Source organism: Pelobates fuscus, chromosome 5, assembly GCF_036172605.1.
Source record: "Pelobates fuscus isolate aPelFus1 chromosome 5, aPelFus1.pri, whole genome shotgun sequence".
Lineage (NCBI taxonomy): Eukaryota > Metazoa > Chordata > Amphibia > Anura > Pelobatidae > Pelobates > Pelobates fuscus.
Genome location: NC_086321.1, coordinates 86,606,149 through 86,625,842, shown reverse-complemented (window position 1 = coordinate 86,625,842; position 19,694 = coordinate 86,606,149). Strand labels below are relative to the sequence as shown.

The 19,694-nt window shown below is 43.0% G+C and overlaps 1 protein-coding gene across 2 annotated transcripts in view; it reads left to right on the top strand.

The window, feature by feature from the left end:
- Positions 1-19,694, top strand: part of PLPP1 (phospholipid phosphatase 1) — a 73,764-nt gene that overhangs the window by 41,338 nt on the left and 12,732 nt on the right. For both annotated transcript variants that reach the window (XM_063454037.1, XM_063454036.1), the window contains exon 3: positions 8,504-8,784. In XM_063454037.1, coding sequence (XP_063310107.1) covers positions 8,504-8,784 — 281 coding nt within the window. The remainder of the gene's footprint in view (positions 1-8,503; positions 8,785-19,694) is intronic.

Sequence of the window (19,694 nt, the reverse complement as noted above, 5' to 3'; positions counted from 1 at the left end):
CCTTTCATTTCCGTTCTGTTTTTATATTCACGTGGTACATTTTATCCAAGATACTACTGTTGTTTTTTTTTTTTTTGTTTTTTTAAATTCTTTATTTTTTGTACCAGAGAAATACAACATTGGCTTCATTTATGTCATTAATGCAAGTAGTAGTGTTGTACTTTCGCTTGTCCTATGGCATGAGAGAATGGTGTTACATTTTATATTAAACAAGGTTAAACAACGTACATTAGAGCGAGGTTTCGTCTAGACCTGCAAGGTGTTTACTAAGAGTGGTGCGTTGTGGAGTGTTACAAGAGGGTAGGTAGATGTTCGAGAGGTAAGGCTCAGTGTTGGTAGGAAGGTATTGTGTTTGAAGGGTGACCCTCTCTAGTGGATGTGGTTGGTGCGTGCCAGTTACACTAGGTGGTTATCGTCTAGGGAGTCGGTTTACTGTAGGTTTGTCACTGAGGGGAATAGGGGCCAAGTGTTTAGGGGGCCTAGTAGGCCCTGTTAGTCTAGCGGGTTAGTACCCTGATGGATCTGTGTGTTCCCACTTGTGTACGCCCTTCGTTTAGTACCCCTAACCTAAGGGGGGGTAGCAGGAAGGGGGGGGGGGGGGTGTCTCGCCTGTTAGTGTTTACTGTTGTTTTTATTTCTCGTGCCTATTGACATTGCACAGTGACTATGCTTTAATTTGGAATATTCATCTTAAAACATCAAGAAAGTTCCGAATGATAAACAGTAACAAAAAGTTTACAAAATAAAATATCTATCATACCACTTTAAACATTTCTTGTAAAAGAGGCTATCGTAACAGTGCATATTGAGACAAGCATTTTAACGGACATAACTGTCTGGGCCGTGTGATTACAATAAACTAATAATCTAGCGAATGTGTGGGATAAAACCCTGTCGTAACAGAAGCACAGCTTGATTAGAAAAGGACGGCTGTATTTTTGTATGTTTTGGTGAGATGCTAAGTGAGGTATTGATGGTTCCAGCTGTGTAAACACATTGTGTTAAACACGGAGTGGTGGGAACATTGTTTGCACACACTGTATGCAATATGGACTGTGTGCACAGATCTCCTGGTAGTTATTATATTTGGATGAATTAACTGACATAAAATGTGGTATGTCAGTAGGATACCCTCCCATTATAGGAACGGTCCTCATGCCCCCCGGAAGACCTTTGAGAGACGCTCTGCATTCTTACAACTGACAGTCACTATCATTGATCAATGCAGGGATGTTAGAGGTTCTAGTGCTCTGTTCAACAGATTTCTTTATTAGGTGCACGTTTGTGATTAACCCCTTAAGGACCAAACTTCTGGAATAAAAGGGAATCATGACATGTCACACACGTCATGTGTCCTTAAGGGGTTAAAGGGACACTATACTCAAGAGAACCACTATAGCTTAATGTAGTGGTTCTGCTGTATATAGCCTGTCCCTGCAGGCTGAGCAATGAAAATGTTGCCTTTGTGGAGGATCCCGCAGGATGCCATGTTCATCTATTGAGCATTGCACAAAATGATGCCTTTTCCATCAGCTTTCGTGACTGATGGCTGATTGTTAGGAAATGGAAGCAGAAAATTCTACCTTTCTAAGATTGGCAGTTAAATGAGACAAAATAGCCCCTACTTCTTTTGATTGCAACAGTCAAAAATCTTTTCATGAAGCCGCAAGTTCTTGGCTAAAGAGCATGCACTGTTGGGCGTGCTCAGAGCAAAGAACGATCTCCTGCTGCTCTTAACTAATGAGCCTGCCCTGCTTGGCAGGGGTTAACTCACTAATTCACTAACGAAAGCACTGAGCAAAAGCTTCCAACTCTCCAGGAGGCCAAAATGGTTGCCCAGCGGAACCCAGGTAAGTTGTCAAATTATTTGCAAACAGTTTGACTACTTACCCTGGGCTGGTGCCAGGGCACTGCATAACCAGCACAGTACGCTGCAGTGGTTATGGTCTTTTTTTTTTTTTTTTTTGTCAATCTTTCTTTTATTGAGGCAGGAGTTAAATGGGGTACAGAATAAAGAAGAGGGGATGCACAGTATTTGTACAGAGTGGGATTGCTTTAACACAGTAGTACATCTCCTTCGAATGACAGCCTCATTTTATATTTTATATTAAGCAAACTTTTCAATAGGTTAATAGCACGCATAAAGTAACAGTTATCAAGGTAGTTTTAACTAAACGATTGTATCATCAAGAGTTAAATGAATTAAACAAATGTAAAACAAATGAAAAACCATCTACGCTTGTCGTTGCTAGACTAGTTATGAGAAGTAATTAAATCTAAATATGTAGGTACATTCCAGCTTAACAGTGTTGTCAGCTGCATATTTTTTTTTTTTTTTTTTTTTTAATTCTTTATTTTTCAGTGCATAAGAGTGGTACATGCAGGTCTGAGGTGCCCCGAAAGCAGTCCTCAGGCATTTCCTCGCTGAACATGCGGGGCATGGGGATAACAGGCACAATTTTTTTTTTTTTAAGTCATGCTTGGTTAACTAGATAGTTACATAAGCTTAATAGATAGTTACATAAGTCGTTGCTAATACCTGTCTATCGGAACAGAAGCTGTCTAAAAAGGTTTAACTAACAACGTATACGTTTAAGTTTAAATCTTGCCTGATCAGCTCGACATGTGAAAATTTATGATAGCATTATTTAACACATCTAAACATCTCATATTGACAACATTATGGGTGATTCTTAAGGCTCTCATGTAAGCTAGCTCTCGATGGTTAACTGAAGTAAGAGAGTATTAGAAAGATACCGCTTGTTAAAAAGAGCTGAAGAGCTTGCATAGCCCTAGTCCATGCGGTTGACAGGTTGCAGCGTGCTGTCTGTTCAGCTTATACCCGGCAGTTGATGATCCTATAGCCAGGGAGAGTGTCCTTTCCAGGGAGGGTTCTTTCTGTGAGCCTCCCTGTTCCCTTTGCGATCTCTGGTATTTGCTGATGCTGGAAGCCGGTTACAGGACCTGCAGCACGGCTGCGTTTGGGTCTAACTGCCTTTCTCTTCATCTGGACTGGCTTGTGCAGGTGGGTGAGGTTGCTTGCTCCTCCGCTTTGTTCCCGTTCTGTTCGGTTTCGCTGTTGCTTGTCTCAGTGTGGTCAACCCTGGGGAGGCTGTGCTGGCAGTCAGGTGGTCTCTTCCTCGATCAGCTCCATTGTGCTGGCCGGTCGCGCACATGGCTTGTGCGCAGCGGCCATCTTGTGGGTTGCTGCTCGGTGGGCATGTCATGGCAGGGTCGCTTTTTGAGGCCCAGATTGGCACATTAGTGGATGTTTGTGTAGACCGGGTTAACCCCCCCGGTCCAGAGGGGGGGGGGGGGAGAGCCAGACGCCAGCTGGAGACCCGGGAGAGCGGCCGTCTCATCCCGGCTCAAGCTCCCTGGCGCTTCGGGCCTCTGTCGGGTCGCCGTTGGTGCCTGGTAGGGTCTTTGGAGGTATCCCCGCATTCATCAGCAGCTTGGGGTCTATGTGGTCGCCGGAGTGTGTTGCTGGGTGAGTTTGGCCCCCAGTTAGCGCCGAGTTTAAGGCCCTGAAGCGGGAGCTCAGACGGAGCACGTCTGATCCCGTCGGCGGTCCGGCCCCGCCCCCGTCAGCTGCATATTTAAAGTAATAAGATCGATATTTCGACAGCTTATGTTCTCGTTTGGTTTAGATGAGTTAACAGGACGTACAGATCAGGTAAGAGAAGAGTGACAAAGAAGGACACCCTGAGATGTACATTTCAAATATAAACAAGGCTATGCAGTGCATGGTATACTATATGTGTGTCCAGAGTGTGACAGGAGATCAGTGCACGTGTTATATTGTAAAATAATGCATAATACGGCAGATTTTTAAACCCCTGGCAACGGTTATAAACAAAAAGGTAAACGTTGCGTAAAGCGCAAGTGTGTTTAGGAGAGTCCAGGTATGGTTTAAGCATTACAGCCCCACTGCGTGTAAGGCCAATTCAGCTGCATCTCTCCTGCAGGTCGATCATCCGATCCCTATACGCAGCTGGGTGTAGGAGCAGTTGAAGAGGCTTATCTGGTCAGCCATGCAGCCCTTCGTAGGCCTGGCGCCTCCTCTGCCCTGGATCAGTGTGAGGGCTGGTACCTTCAGGCCACGAGCCTGTGGTCCACTTGGGTCCAGGGTCTTTCCCGACGAGCGGGTGCGGCGGGCCTTGCGTGTATCTGGCGCGGGCCGTCATGTGGGTTCTGTAGCCCTCCGTTTGTGTGGCCGGTACCTGCGGGTTGGTCCCCCCGTTGCCCTCTGTCCAGGCAGGCGCTTCATTTTGGTTACTGTGGATTGGCGTTTTTTTGCGCCCATCAGAGGTTTCCCGGTCTTCTCAGGGCTGCTGGTTTGCCTTTTAGGTGGGTCAGGGAGTGGTATGACTGTAGCTGTTCGTATATGGGCCATTAGCTGGGCCCAAAACGTATCAAAAATGATGTCCAGAGAGTCTCTCGCTTTAGGAGTGGGGTAATGTGATGCATGCTGCTGCTGCATGTCACGAGTGCAGTCGTCGCTTTTGGCCGCCATTTTCAAGGCCTTCCCCTCTGGTCCGTCTGCTTGAACCGTCGTTTGCAATAGCAGGTCAGTGACCGGGTTGGGTCTGTGTGGCGGGGACCGGGATGTCCCCCACCGGTCCAAAGGGGGGGGGGGATGTTCCGTGCGTGCTTGTGGCTCGGAGTGTTGAGCGGGAAGCGGCCGCCTTCCCAACTCCCCTTCTCTCACTTGCCTCGTTCTGCCGTTTCGGGTCCCGGGCACTCCGGGAGATGAGACCGGTATCTGCGGGCGCCTACTGGGTTCCTCCATCTATTGAGCCCCCGTTTGTGGATTTTCCCGGTATGTGCGCCCTGATTTTCAGCATTAAATTTCCCGTTCAGCGGGAGCTCGAGCTGAGCACGTCTTGCTCGCTCGCTAGCCAGGCTCCGCCCCTCGTTATGGTCTTTTAAGAGTGATAGCAACCCTGTAGAAAATAGCTGCAGATGTGAGGGTACATTATTGTTTTGGTGTGGAAAGATCAATCCATCATACAATATAGTATACCTTTTTGGGGTTTCTGCATTTGTTTCCAGCTTTTGCAGTGAACTCTGTCCATGAAACCTGAAACCTGTTCAGCAGAGGGTTATGGATATCTACATATTTAGCACTTGGCAGTAATTCCATTCATCACAGAGAGTGAATCAAGACAAATACCATAAAGGTTGAAACTTCGCCAGATCTTTGAACGGATAAAGACACTCTTAGCTTACATCTTCTTTGTGCTGGGGCTTTGTGAGTTCTTCTATTGCAGTCGCCCAATATTTACCCAAAAGTCAATTCGATCATGCAGCATCCCTTTTCTAATGTTGGTGTAAACAAAACCAAAATCTTAGAACCATGGCTGTATAATGTGTAAAGTGAGTGACATGCACACGTTTCTCTGTTTGCCTATATTCATTAATGAGGAGGTATACCCTATAGTGGCCACTGATACTGTGCGTTTTTATCCCTCCCTTTTTTAACCTGTTTGTCTGGAAATGCTTTTCTTTACCTATTGTTTTGTGCTTTGGGAATGAGGGTGTTCTTCATATAGTATGATCAAGCCCAAGCCAGTTTCCCTTTGTAGATTGGTTCATTCAGTGAAGCAGTGACATCAGAGGACGTTGCCTCTTAAAGCGGCAGTGTCGTGCCGAACTTTCCTTTCCCCAATCGATTCCTCTCCTCTCCCTTTGTCAGGACCTGTTCTTCATTTCTTCCTGTCTGCTCTAGTTTTCTTTAAAACATAAGACAAAGGAGGGACTATTTTATGTTAAGAAGGTTTCCCATGCCTGACCATCTATGACCAGCGGAGGAGAAAAGTGTGCTTGATTTCCGGTGGTCAGAGCAATTTTTACACAATTCTTACCTTTTGCTTCCTGTCAGTATTGCAGAACAGGACGCTGGCAAAACTACAGAATTTCAATTTGGGATCTTTGTTCGGATTGGAATTTCATTCAAATTAATGAAATTCCGATCCAATTCGTGCCGGGGCTGCATCTTGCAGCCGCTTAGTAGAGAACTCCCTAATTCCCACAGTAATTGACCTAAATTGGTCTTTCATCCAAATGTACTAATACTAAGAAAAGATTACTTGGTATTCGTCAATTCGGTCCCATCTCACTATATTGTGAGTATGGGGCATGTCTACTAAACAGTGAGCAGCCTGTTTAAAAAAACAAACAAAAAAAACCCTCCCGAGCCCCCACCTGGGCCGCACAATCAGTTCCCCCACATTTAAATTTATTTAGGGCCCCCACCGCCGCTCATGGTTGGAGGCCAGGGGGGAAGCTAGGTCCCCCCTTCAGTTTAATAGCCCCCACTCGTGCGGCACGGTGGGGGCTCGGGAGGGGGGACACTAAGGGGCTTTTTTTTAAGTAGACATGCCCCTACTCGCGGTATAGCGAGTAGGGCCCTCAACCCCCTCTGTTCCTGTACGTCCAGTGGTCTGATCTCAATTATGTGTCTGTTAGTCCACCCATTGTACAGCGCTACGGAATTTGTTGGCGCTATATAAATAATAAAATAATAATAATAATAATAGGGGCATTCAGGAGATTTTAATTTGACCCCCATAGAGTGAGGGAGGACATGGGGGGCTTAGGAAGTGGCAGGGAGCAAGAGGTCTTCATTCATTCGTTTGAAATTTCTATTCATTTATTCGTCTTTCTGATGAATGAATAGATGAAATTCCTGTGTGCATGCCCAGGTGTTTTACTGGGCATGCGCGGGAATTTCACAGCGCTATCTAGTGTGGGCAAATGACGTGTCCCACAGGGACTTGATCTACCCACACAAAGATGGAGGTGCCCAGGACCTAGGTCGGGCAGAAAATAAAGATTCAAAAATAGGTATTATGGGAGGGCTTAGGGGCATTTGGGGGTGATTAGATTATATGTAGTTAAGTCGGGAGGGGGAGTTTAAAAAAACAAAAACAGGATTCGGCCATGACAGTGCCGCTTTAACTTGTTTAATTTGTGTCTTTCTCTCTCTCCCTTTTTTTTTTTTCCTGTGGTCATAAAAATTAGGTTTTGTAGATTTTTTTAAATGTATTTATGTAGTCACTACATATTCCAGCATATGCAGCACTTTACAGTTTTACAAAGGGGGCTAAAACAACAAATAAATGGTCATATAAAGATAAGAAGTTAATGAGTACTCTGTTGAAACAAACATATATGGCTAAATTGTTCACAAAAGAAATAAAAAATTGTAAAATTCACTTGACGCCTATTATAAATTACAATGCAGACCTCCCCACCCCCTTTCATTTGGCAATCAATCCGTTTTATACTGCTTTTTCTTTTTCCAAGCATTTGAAATGGATAATTCTAGTTCAGGAAGCCTGTCAAGGCAAATGGAAATATTAAGCACCACAGAATAAAAATGGGTCCCTTGAGGGGAAAAAGGCATGGATCTGGCCGATTTCCATTCTAGATACAAAGAAGCTTGTCAGTGTCTGCTTTAACCTCTTGCTTAGATTTGGGCGATGTGTTCTTTCAATACAAGGAAGTAAAATATATCGCAGGCTCCCACATGGGCCGATAGAAGGTGATGGCTTAGGCATCTTCCCTGGTGTTGGCATAGGGAAATCAATAGAAGATCTTTATTTTCTCTGACCTGTGGCTGAGTGATCAAAACTAAATTAGTTGTATGGTGACAACAGGTTGAAAAGCTAATAAAACTTCTCAGTGGGGGGGAGTGTAACTAAAATGAAAGGACATCTATGTTTCTCCCACCCAGCCTGCTGACCTTTTAATGCTTAAAGCTACAGATGTCCTAAATGGGGGATGGGACCTATAGATGAGTTCACAGAATTCGCTTTCCAGTGCTAAATATTTTTGTCTGGTTCATTTAATAAACCGTGACCTTTCAGCTTTTGTTACAATGGAACTCCCATTAGGCGTTAAAGTTTGCTCCAAGTACTCTGCGGTCTTCCTGCCTTTGATATTGGTCTGGAGTAGTTTATGTCCCTGCCTACTCTACCACTTTGTGTGCTCTTTATTCTATTTAAATTGTAAATTGCCAAGCGGAGAAATACATCTGTTAAGGGAATAAAAAAAAAAAAATTTTAAATGGTCTACGTTGATAGTTGTTATTGATTTATTAGTAGAGCACAAAGTTCAATATTCAAATGCTTTTGTTAATTAGCTTTTAAATCAATGCAAGTTAAAAGTCTAATGTTGCTGCTATGACAAAAGTAGCAGAACTACAGTATACGTTGAAATACATGTATAGAAAGGCATCATGCTATATTTCAGACGGTGTATATAGCCAATGTTGTACTGGTCCATAAATAAATACATTAGAGACTTGAGCAGGGCCCTTGTAAACCTATAGGAGAACCATTGGTCACCCCCCTCTTCTCCTGCATAGTAAGATAAAGTCTTTCAAACATGTGGTTGGTGCGTCATGTTATAAGTTATGTCTTCATTTTTCTTTTTGTCATTGTTTGTAGTTTGTGGGTTGAAAATTTACATCTTTTTGTTTGTGTCTCCCTTACAGATACTGTTAGGAGAGGCCCTTTCTGTTTTTTATAACCGTTTACAATCCAATGCCTTTGTCAGGAATCATTACGTGGCCACTATTTACAAAGGTATTGGGACTTTCATCTTTGGTGCAGCCGTGAGTCAGTCGCTAACTGATATCGCAAAATATACGATTGGTCGCCTGAGGCCACATTTCCTGGATGTATGTAAAGTCAACTGGTCCAAGATCAACTGCAGCCTGGGTTACATCGAAAATTTTGTTTGTGAAGGGGATCAAGTCAAATCAAATGAAGCTCGGTGAGTACAATGGGTGTTATTTTTTTTTATCCACACTCTTGGTTCCTATATTTTTAAAGGAATCCAACGCTCAAATTAAAAAAAATGTGCTTCATGAATACTTTGTCTCATTAATCCCTTAAATAGAATACATATTTTAACCCATAGCGATATTGGCAGTACATTTCGGTTTCTTTGATTCATGAACACCTTAGGTGATGGAAAGATCAGAACTGGTTTCTGGTTGATCTGTTTGCAATGGGATTATGGAATGGGGTGAGTTAACACATGGAGCACACCCTGCTTATTGTTTTCTTTTTCTTCTAAAAATAGGAACGAGTCCACAAATGCTTTGCATATTTTATATTTGCTAATTTTTACTTTTCCGGTAAAGGGTTTTGTTTTGATTTCTTATGCCAAACTAATGGATAATTCAATGTACTAGGTGTGGAAATGGCCTTATTTCACTGAATGAGTTTATACAGAATGGGTCTTTTTATATTTTATTAAATGAAAGGTTACGTTGATGAGTGCCTTTTGTGGACTGAAAACTTTTTTTTGTTTTTCTTTGTTATGCCAATTCTTTCCTTTGCTTCCATTTATTTATGAGTAGATGACTCTCCTAGGTTTTCCTTCACTGCTCCACTTGACTCTCCCAATCTTTGAATTTTATAAAATATTTATATATTAAAAGGGTCACTGCAAGCAACATGACTACGCCAGTGATTTGAGTCTGGTAATGATGCTTGTTGTCTGTATGTGAAGCGTTTTAGTTTGAAACAATACACATACAGGGATATCTTCATTATTAATTTTAAAGCGCCAACAAATTCCATAGAGCTGTACAATGGGTTGACTAACAGACACGTAATTGTAACCAGACAAGTTGGATGCACAAGAACAGAGGGATTGAGAGCCCTGCACAATGAGCTTAGATGCTAGAGGGATAACTCCACCTACAGCAGCATCCACTAACTGTGCATATCTGTCGTCAGTACACATAGTATGCAGGCGGCCGGTGACTAATAGCGGCTGTTGTTCTCTTTCCATTGAGGTGAAATTATGTATTTGGGGGGTGATTAGGCTGTAGGGAAATCTTGGACTCTGTGTGGTAAGTTTTAGCTTTCACAGGTAAGTTTCAGCTTTCTTTTCTCTTTTTATTTAAAAAACAAACAAAAAACCTGTGTTTTAATAAAACATTGTTTATCTCGTCTATTTAACTGTATGTGCAGTGAGTGGGAGAGTTCTCGGGCGTCCTTGATCTTTGGTATCTCCTCCACCACAATCATTGTGTTCTTTGCTGCATGTGTATATTTAGAATTCGGGGTTTAGTATTTAAGAATAAATATTTATATATAACATAGATCTATATAATTCTGCTGGCAAGACTTTACTGACCTTGAACCCCAGCTCTTGTCAGCTGTACACACATTCTGACATACCTCAGCACTGCGTCTTGGTGCGCGCGCCCACACACACACGCACACTGTGGTTTGCTGGCTTTGATGTCCATTAGTGCTGTGTCTGTTACTATTATTAAATGTAACTTGACTAACTGTATGGTTAACATGACATTCTAGCACGTTTCATTTCCAAAGCCTCATGTAAAGAGCACTAGCACATTTTCTATCAATTTCACAGCAAATACTTGTCAAGCTTTTTTCAGGTTAAAGCGAAAACAAACCGTTTGAATCCCATTCGGCAGAGGCTTACATTTCTAGTATCCTGCCAAATATGAGAGAGTGGTAAAATGAAGTAGGCGTTAGACTGTTTTTTGACATTTCAGCGAGTTGGAGTGCATAACTGAAGGAAATGAAGGGCAAAATGTCTATAAATGCATGAAAAGAGTTTGCTGACCTTTTCAGTGTCACGGAGACTGGGATTCTGTGCACAGATTGTACTAATTTAGGCTTAGTTACTGCCTGTTTATTTTTATTTTGTTGTTACATATGATCACTGTCTCTTTCAAGTCATTTCTTCCTGTCTCTTTCAATGTCTCTCATTTCTGCCTTTGTGTATTTTATCTCATGGGACCACATGCTCTACCGTTTTAGTTGATGGTAAAACGTTTTTCTTGGTCGACATGATATTCCACTGTATGATAAAATAATACTTTTGCAACTGTTTTTTGTGCAATAATTACTTCATAATACATCTGTTGTCATAATTCAAGTTAAATGCTCTGTAATTTAACATCACTGTCTTCACAGGAAATGTTTTTGTCTAAACCCTCAACCTTGGAGGAAAAACGCTTTTAAAAAAAATAGAGGCGGTCTCATCTGCCATGAATAAGGTAGCAATAAACAAATTGAGTGGAGAAAAAAGACCAAGGCCTACTCAAAAAAAAAAAAAAAAATTAAAAAAAAAAAAAATATATATATATATATATAACACCGTATCTATAATTAAAAATAATGCTGGCTTGCTTAACCTTTAAATTAATAAGAAAATAAGTATCAGTGTAAAATTTAAAGGACCTCGGTTTAACTGGGTTACTGCAGGTTTTCACAGATATGCTCTGTATGAACAATAAAGTTAAATTGGAAAAAGTATGGTATCATTCTGAAAGGTTTCCAGTCAAAAGTGAATAATAGTAATCTGTATCTGTAGACCCTAGAGGTGACAAAGGACCTTCTCGAAGTCATAAACTTCAATCGTGCTGTATGGCGCCGGGAAGTTTGAACGATTTCTGTTATCTGCATCTGGCAATGCAATCAGTTTATATTTATGTAGCCAAGTACGGCCCTGCTGGAAATTTAGATTAAAAGGAACATCTGTTTTCCAAAGCAGAAAATCCCCAAGTTGGGAATAAGCGAGTTAAAATGGTGCTGACAGTTTGCATTTCTGTTTGGTGTAAAAAGTGTACCAGATTTCTGTCATTTATTACGAGACCCAAGCAGCCTCCAAAACACCTTGTCAGTACGTTTAGAGCAGTTAGATGCTGCCCATCACTTTCTTAAATGAAATTAGACATCCTTTTATTGTAGACCAGACTCTTGGTCTGATTTTACTACAGTTTTCTCGGCCTTCAACCATTCCTGGCTTTTAGCAATAACATATTGCTCATTGTGTTGGCAGGCAAATGCTCATATTTGGAAAAAGACACAACTTGAGCTCTGCAGCAATTCTTTTACACTTTAGTAATATATGGCAGTATTACTAGAGGTCAGCGTGATTTCATGCAAATTGGGGGGAGAGGGGGGGGGGGGGAATTATGATCCAATCCAAGTATCACAGTAAAATTGCCTCCATTTTTATGAGATAACTAGAGGGCTGTGCTATTATTCATTTTCTTGGCGGTGGTCTATAAATCTTTCTGTATACGTGTAACCGTTATCTAAAATAATCTAGTAAATAAATAAATAGTATAAATAGTAAAGTAAGAATTCAACACATACAAGGACATGGATATTGAATCTGCTCAGACTATGCATATCCCTCCAGGTGCCATTTTTGTCGTTCCAGGAACAGCCCCCAGGCGCCATCTTTGTTGTTTCTTATCTACAACAGTAGATAAGGAAGAAATGTCACAGCCAAAAGGCACAAACACTGCAGACCAGTGGAAATTCTGATATTTGGCAATTGGGCCCTTGGCCAGCCTCACTTACTTTGGGTTGGGAGAACCCAAAGGTAGAAGAAAGGGGCAATATCTAAACCACCATCTGCCCACTGGTCCGAATCATGCCAAAAGCACTAAAGCAATTATTATTATTATTGCCATTTATATAGCGCCAACAGCTTCTGTAGCTCTTTAGAATATTATGAGAGGGGGATTTAACTATAAATCGGACCATTACAAAAAACTTACGGGAATGATAGGTTGAAGAGGACCCTGCTCAAACGAGTTTACAGTCTATAGGACAATGAGAATCATGACAGAAAAATACATTTCAATTTGGTGTATCCCCTCGCTCCCTCCCCCTCTCCCCATTATATTTTGTATGTGTTCCTGTGTTAAAACCTAATAGTTATTATTATTATGTTTTTTTATTGAAATTCCATTCTCTGCAAAGTAATTTATTGAAACCAATCAAGGGCTTATTTAAACGTAAAAATAACTTGCCCATGCTTGATCCTTAAATATTTTGCTTCTATTTTTTTTTTAATTCCTTTTACAGACCACCCCTTGACTAAAAGCTTCTGCTGAAACATTCATGGAGATGATTCATTGGATCTCCTATGGTACTAAAAGGTGTATTCTAGTAACTTTAATCTGGCTCAACAAAAGAGATCTTGTCTGCTATTTTGGCCTACTTGGGCTAGCGTGCCAAGTCACCATGGCAACTGACCACAGCAATATAAATGTCTGTTGTTGTTTAGGGTCCTTCTGAATCAGGCACCAAATAAATTCAAGTTTGAACTTCTTTCCCGTCATGTATTCTCCTAATTTGATATATGTATTTTTGTATTAATACTAGAATTCTTACTCATTTTATTGTAACAGTATGGAATATGCAAAGCTGGGCTTCTTGCTATGTTATGGAGACGTACAAACCAATTTGAGGTTTTGGAGAAGAGATATAATTTTTACATAAGTGGCAACTCTTCAGTCTTATTAAGCCAATGTGCAATTCTGCTTTCCAAAAATTAAGAAAGTGTCTCCGACTGTCAGACACAGCAAATTCATGGTGTAAAAAAAAAAAAAAGGCAATTTGGGGCACAACCGGAATATGCATTTCTCAGAAGTGGTACGGTCGTTAAGGCCAAAATTATACAAAATACAGATTTAGGAACAGCACACACAAAACTTAAAATGACCTATATCGGCAAACAAATATGGGTATGCAGTTCCACTCTATGGCCATGTCATATTAAGCCCACCACTAAATACTACAACGTGTCAGTGACCATATATCTCAATTCTCATCATTTAATATTGTGTTTGTGTACATATATGTATAGGAGATATGCATGAATTTCACCGATGATTAGGAGGTAGAGAGCAGGTCCCTGAAATTGCCTGTGTGTTGCCTGCGACCTAGCCATTTTTCTCTCTGCTTGGATTTCACCAGGTGTGACCTGGTTATTTATTTTTGGAGCTGTACAAGTAGAACTGGACAGGGACTCTAGTTTCAGCACGCTGGAATTAAAACTACTGGCTTCTTTATTGCAATATTTTAGCAATAGTTAATAATCATTGCCTTGCCCTTTTGGTAAATCTGGTACACTTGGTTCAGACTATTTGTAGGATCGTCATTTGCCTTAGGTTCTGATGCTGATATGAATAAACTAGACTAAATGAGATCATGGATGAAAGTTTCACTTGGAATACACCTACGATAATTTTGCTTTACTTTTTAATGCTGGGAGAGGCTGGCTTACCTTTTCCAATTTTCATTGTTTTCATTACGATTTGTTAACTCCACAATCGTTTACTGATTCTTATATAATGATCACCCTGCAAACACATACTTATTTTTATTATTCTTATTTATATTAATAGCAGTATTTATATAGCGCCAACATATTCTGCAGTGCTTTACAATTAGAGAAAGGAATATGAAGAGGGCCGTGCTCAAATAAGCTTACAATGTATTACCTGGACATTAAGAAGCTGATGGGATCAATGGATTAACATCAGCATGGATTGTGCTCCTTGGAGATGTGCATAATTAAGTACAAATTATTCTGTCTTTTTTTCTTTCTTTCTTTCTTATGCATCCTTTTCTCTTTTCTATTACTTTTAGTACTTAAAGGAACACTCAGAGTGCCACCACCTAGTGCAGCACTGGCGTTCAGCGTCTCCACGCTCTGCATGGAGATGCTGAATGTTCCTCATAGAGATACATCGATTCAATGCAGCTCTATGAGGAGATGCTGATTTGCGCAGCACAGCGGTTTTCCTATTGGAAAGTATTGGATTGGCTAAAATCATCAAGACTGATAATCTCAGCCATGGAGATAGGGCCAGCTGCGGTATAGGGGAAAAATGTGAGACTAGTGCCGGGGACCTAAACAGTGATTCCAGCACTATAGTGTCAGGAATACGTTGGAGTTCCTGACACGATGGTGTTCCTTTAAATACAGAAATCCACATCTCATTATCCTGCAACTGGGCACTTCCAATTAGCTCCCTGTCAGTCGTTGTTATAAGCTCTGCTTTGCATCTTGCAGTCCGCACAGAGAAGGCATACAGAGAAAACGAGAACTTAATGTTGTTATCTATCTCGCCTCTCTTTGCCTTGACTCAACTGGATTCTGATGTCATTTACTAAATTATTATACGTTTGTAAAGAAAACAGAGCATTTCATGAAAAAGGTTAACACAAGTTAAAGGACATTTTCAATGTTTTATGTAATGGTGTACATTCCAGAGAGGTGACAGATGCCCTTTAAGGCGGGGTTGAGTACAAAGTAGAAAGAAACACATTTCTGAATACTAAAATGATTTTTATCAGTTGCCAAGAATAGACTGTGACTAAACTGAAAGAATGTTTTATAAAATATACAATGTATTAATATAAATTGTGCTCGTTCTGAGGCTTTAGGATTGCATGACTTTTGTTATAGGACTCCCTGCTCTATTCCACAAACCCCAGGAGTTAGATAATATGACTAAACCATGACTAAGGCCTGCTCTCTGTTACTACTAGCAGTTTTCCTGGAAATGTGGTTTAGACGTACATGGGTAAGCTATTTAATTTTAGTCACTCCAGGGCATGCACTGGCAAGGTTAACACAGACAGCTGTATAGACGTCTTCTGGGCACGCCGTACTCGCCTAGTCATTTGTACTTTCCCAGTGTAAGGATGCTTTTAAAGCTAGGCCGACATGTAAATACCAAGATATGTTTCAATATATGAGAGGGACAGATTGGGTTTCCGGAGCATCGCATTATCACCCATGCCTCACTTACTGTAAAGTTAAATTCCTTTAGCACAATCCTACTACACAAAGCCGCTATTTATAATATGATTGCATGCGATGAATGCCCTGATATCACTTTATATCTACAGGCTCATACACAAAACAACTCAAAATAGTTGCTTATAGCAGTGCTCCCCAACCTTTTTATCGCCGCGGACCGGTAAACATTTGATAATTTTTCCGTGGCCCGCTTGTTTTGATTTAATAAGACAAAAAAACCCCAAAGTCACATATATTAAAAAAAACACGCAGACACATACATGGTCAGAAAATCACAAACACAGTCACATAAAGACATAGACTCAAAATTGTGTGTATGTGTGTGTGAGCGGTGCAGTGTGTATGTGAGGGTGGCAGTGTGTGTGAGAGTTGCAGTGTGTGTGTGGGGGGCAGTGTTTGTGGGGCAGTGTGTGTAGTGTGTGCATGGGGCAGTGTTTGTAGTGTGTATGGGGCAGTGTTTGTGGGGCAGTGTGTGTAGTGTGTGCATGGGGGCAGTGTTTGTGGGGCAATGTGTGTAGTGTGTATGGGGCAGTGTTTGTGGGGCAATGTGTGTAGTGTGTGTATGGGGCAGTGTGTGTAGTGTGTGCATGGGGGCAGTGTTTGTGGGGCAATGTGTGTAGTGTGTGCATGGGGCAGTGTTTGTAGTGTGTATGGGGCAGTGTTTGTGGGGCAGTGTGTGTAGTGTGTGCATGGGGGCAGTGTTTGTGGGGCAATGTGTGTAGTGTGTATGGGGCAGTGTTTGTGGGGCAATGTGTGTAGTGTGTGTATGGGGCAGTGTGTGTACTGTGTGCATGGGGGCAGTGTTTGTGGGGCAATGTGTGTAGTGTGTGCATGGGGCAGTGTTTGTAGTGTGTGTGGGGCAGTGTTTGTAGTGTGTGTGGGGCAGTGTGTGTAGTGTGTGTGTGTGGGCAGTGTGTGTATGGGGCAGTGTGGGTAAGGAGGCTTTTTAAAAATTTATTTAATTAAAATTAATATATTCATGTCCCCCCTCCCTTCTTACCTTTACTGGGAGGAGGGGGGACATTTCTTAGTCCCTGGTGGTCCGGTGGGGAATCCCTGGTGGTCCGGTGGTGGTGAGGTGAACTCTAGCCCAGTTACAGGGCTAGAGTTCACTCTCGCGAGATTTGGAGCGTTGCCGTGGTTACCGCGGCAACGCTCCAAATCTCGCGAGAGGAGGACCCGGAGGAGCTGCAGGTAAGAGCTTCCGGGTCCTCTCTCACTCCCCTGCCGGCTGCCAGCAATGTGCCTGCAGACCGGGAAGGGAGATCTCTGATCTCCCCTCCGGTCCGCAGGCACATTGCAGGGCTGGCACTTGGGCAATGCCAGCCCTGCATTAGCCGGCAGGCTCGCACACCCCACACCCCTGGGCGGCCCGGTACCGTTTGATCCACGGACCGGTACCGGTCCGCGGCCCGGGGGTTGGGGAACACTGGCTTATAGGATTAAAGAATCTGGGCACCAGAACAACCCAGGGCCGGATTAAGAGCACAGTGGGCCTGGTGCTGACAATTATGATGGGCCTAATTATGGAATCTTATCGACCAAAAACACTAAAACAGTCATACCTCCCAAGCGTCATGTATCTGATGGAGATGGTGCTGGAGGGAAACTCATAGGATGCAGCTATGAGAAAAAACATACTCTATGCTAATCTCTCTCATTTATGCTTTCATCTTTCAAGTAAATCCATAACCCCTAACAGCAGTGTCCAGTGAAGCAGGAAGTCAATGGGTGGGGTAAAAGGGTGTGCCACTGGTGCGAATCACGTGACCAGACCTGCCAAAAGGGGGTGAACATGCCCAAAGAATTGGAAGGCCAGCCTGGCATGAATGCATGTCAGGCTGCCTGCCAATCCTGCAGGCTGTCCAACTAAGGCCATACTATGCAGGCAGCACCCCGAGCGTGACATAAATCCTTACCTTCTTACTAGCAGGCAGAAGTTCCTGGTATATAGTCTGAGACAGAGAAAAGGTGTATGTAGTGAGTATAGAAGAAAGGGGACATGCCACAGTGTTAGAGAGACCAACGTCTGCATTACCTAAACTAATTTTATTGTCAGCCAGTCCACACAAGTTTTGTTCCCATACATCCCTCTTAAGCTTCCAAACTTAAAGGGACACTATAGTCACCAGAACAACTACAGCTTATTGTATTTGTTCTGGTAAGTAGAATCATTCCATTCAGGCTTTTTGCAGAAAACACTCAATTTTCAGAGAAAATAACTCCACTGGCCGCTCCTTAGATGGCTGCTAGAGGTGCCTCCTGGGGCAGTACTGTCTAGTGTGCAGCACTGCCATTCAGGGTCTCCACCATCTGCATGCAGACACTGAACTTTCCTCATAGAGATGCATTGATTCAATGTATCTTTATGAGGAGATGCTGATAGGCCAGGGCTATGTTGGACTTGTGCTGGCTCTGCCCCTGATCTGCCTTGTTGACAGCCTCAGCCAATCCTATGGGGAAGTATTGTAATTTGCTCAGACCACCACTCCTGATGATGTCAGCAGACAGTCGGTTCAGAGGCAAAGCTAGCAGCTGCAGACTTAAATACAAGTAATATTATACTATATGTAGGGAGGTAAGAAGGGGCCAGGGTGGTGGTTTTAACATAATAGGGTCAGAAATACATAATTGTGTTCCTGACCCTATAGTGCTCCTTTAAGCAAGAGTATGTGAAGAGTAGTTAAGGTTGCCACCTTTCTTGGAAAAAAATAACAGCCTTAATCATTTGTATAATTAATTAGTTATGCGTGACATCACATGATGTAAATCACAAGGAGTGACATTAGAGAAAATTCTGTAAAATCACCAACAAACTACTCACAGTTTGATTCTGCTGTATAGATGGATTGCTCCCAGTGTCTCCCTGTCTCCCAGTGTCTCAGTCTTGCAAGTCACCCAGTGTCTCAGTGTCCCTATGTATCACATTGTCAGTGTCCCCATACTGCCCAGTACCCTAGTCTCACATTGTCTCAGTTTCCCCATCTCTCCCAGTGTCCCAATGTCTCAGTGTCACTAGGATACTGGGGACACTGAGAGACATGGGTACACTGAGAGACATGGGTACACTGAGAGACCCGGGGACACAGAGACCCGGGGACACAGAGACATGGGGACACAGAGACATTTAGGGAAACTGGGAGAAATGGGGACACTGAGACACTAGGGACACAGACACTCGGAGACATGGGGACACTGAAACATTTGAGGACACTAAGACACTAGGGACACAGAGACATGGGAACACAGACACTGGGAGACTAAGGGACACTGGGAGACTAAGGGACACTGGGAGACTAGGGGACACTGGCTGGGAGACCAACACTTGGGGACACTTGGAGACATGGGGGCAGTTGTGGACATAGACATGGGGACACTGGGACATATGGGGACACTAGGCACACTGAGAGACATGGGACACAGACACTGGGAGACTTGGGGACATGGGGAGACATGGGGACATAGTGTCTCCGTGTTCCAATGTCTCAGTGTCTCCCAATGTCCCTATGTCTCACCGCATCCCCATGTGTCTCAGCATCCCCATGTGTCTCAGCATCCCCATGTGTCCCAGTGTCCCCTAGTGTCTCAGTGTCCCCTGTTTTCCAGTGTCCCCAAGTGTCTTAGTGTTCCCAGGTCTCCCTGTGTCTGTGTCCCCATGTGTCCTAGTGTCTCAGTGTCCCCTAGTGTCTGTGTCCCCATGTGTCCCCTAGTGCCTGTGTCCTCTAGTGTCTCAGTGTCCCTATATGTCCCCTAGTGTCTCAGTGTCCCCATGTTTTCCAGTGTCCCCAAGTGTCTGTCCCCATGTCCCCTAGTGTCTCAGTGTCCCCTAGTGTCTGTGTCCCCATGTGTCCCCTAGTGTCTCCATATGTCCCCTAGTGTCTCAGTGTCCCCATGTGTCCTTGCTGCCTTTCCCCCCATCCCTCACTTACCTGAGCTGTAGAGCTGCTGTCTGGACTCTGTGCTGTGTTGCTGCTCCCCCACGGATCAGTGAGTAGTGGAGAGAGGCAGGGATATGCTGTAACTTCCTATCCCTGCCTCTCTCCACACAGAGTGACCCCTACTGG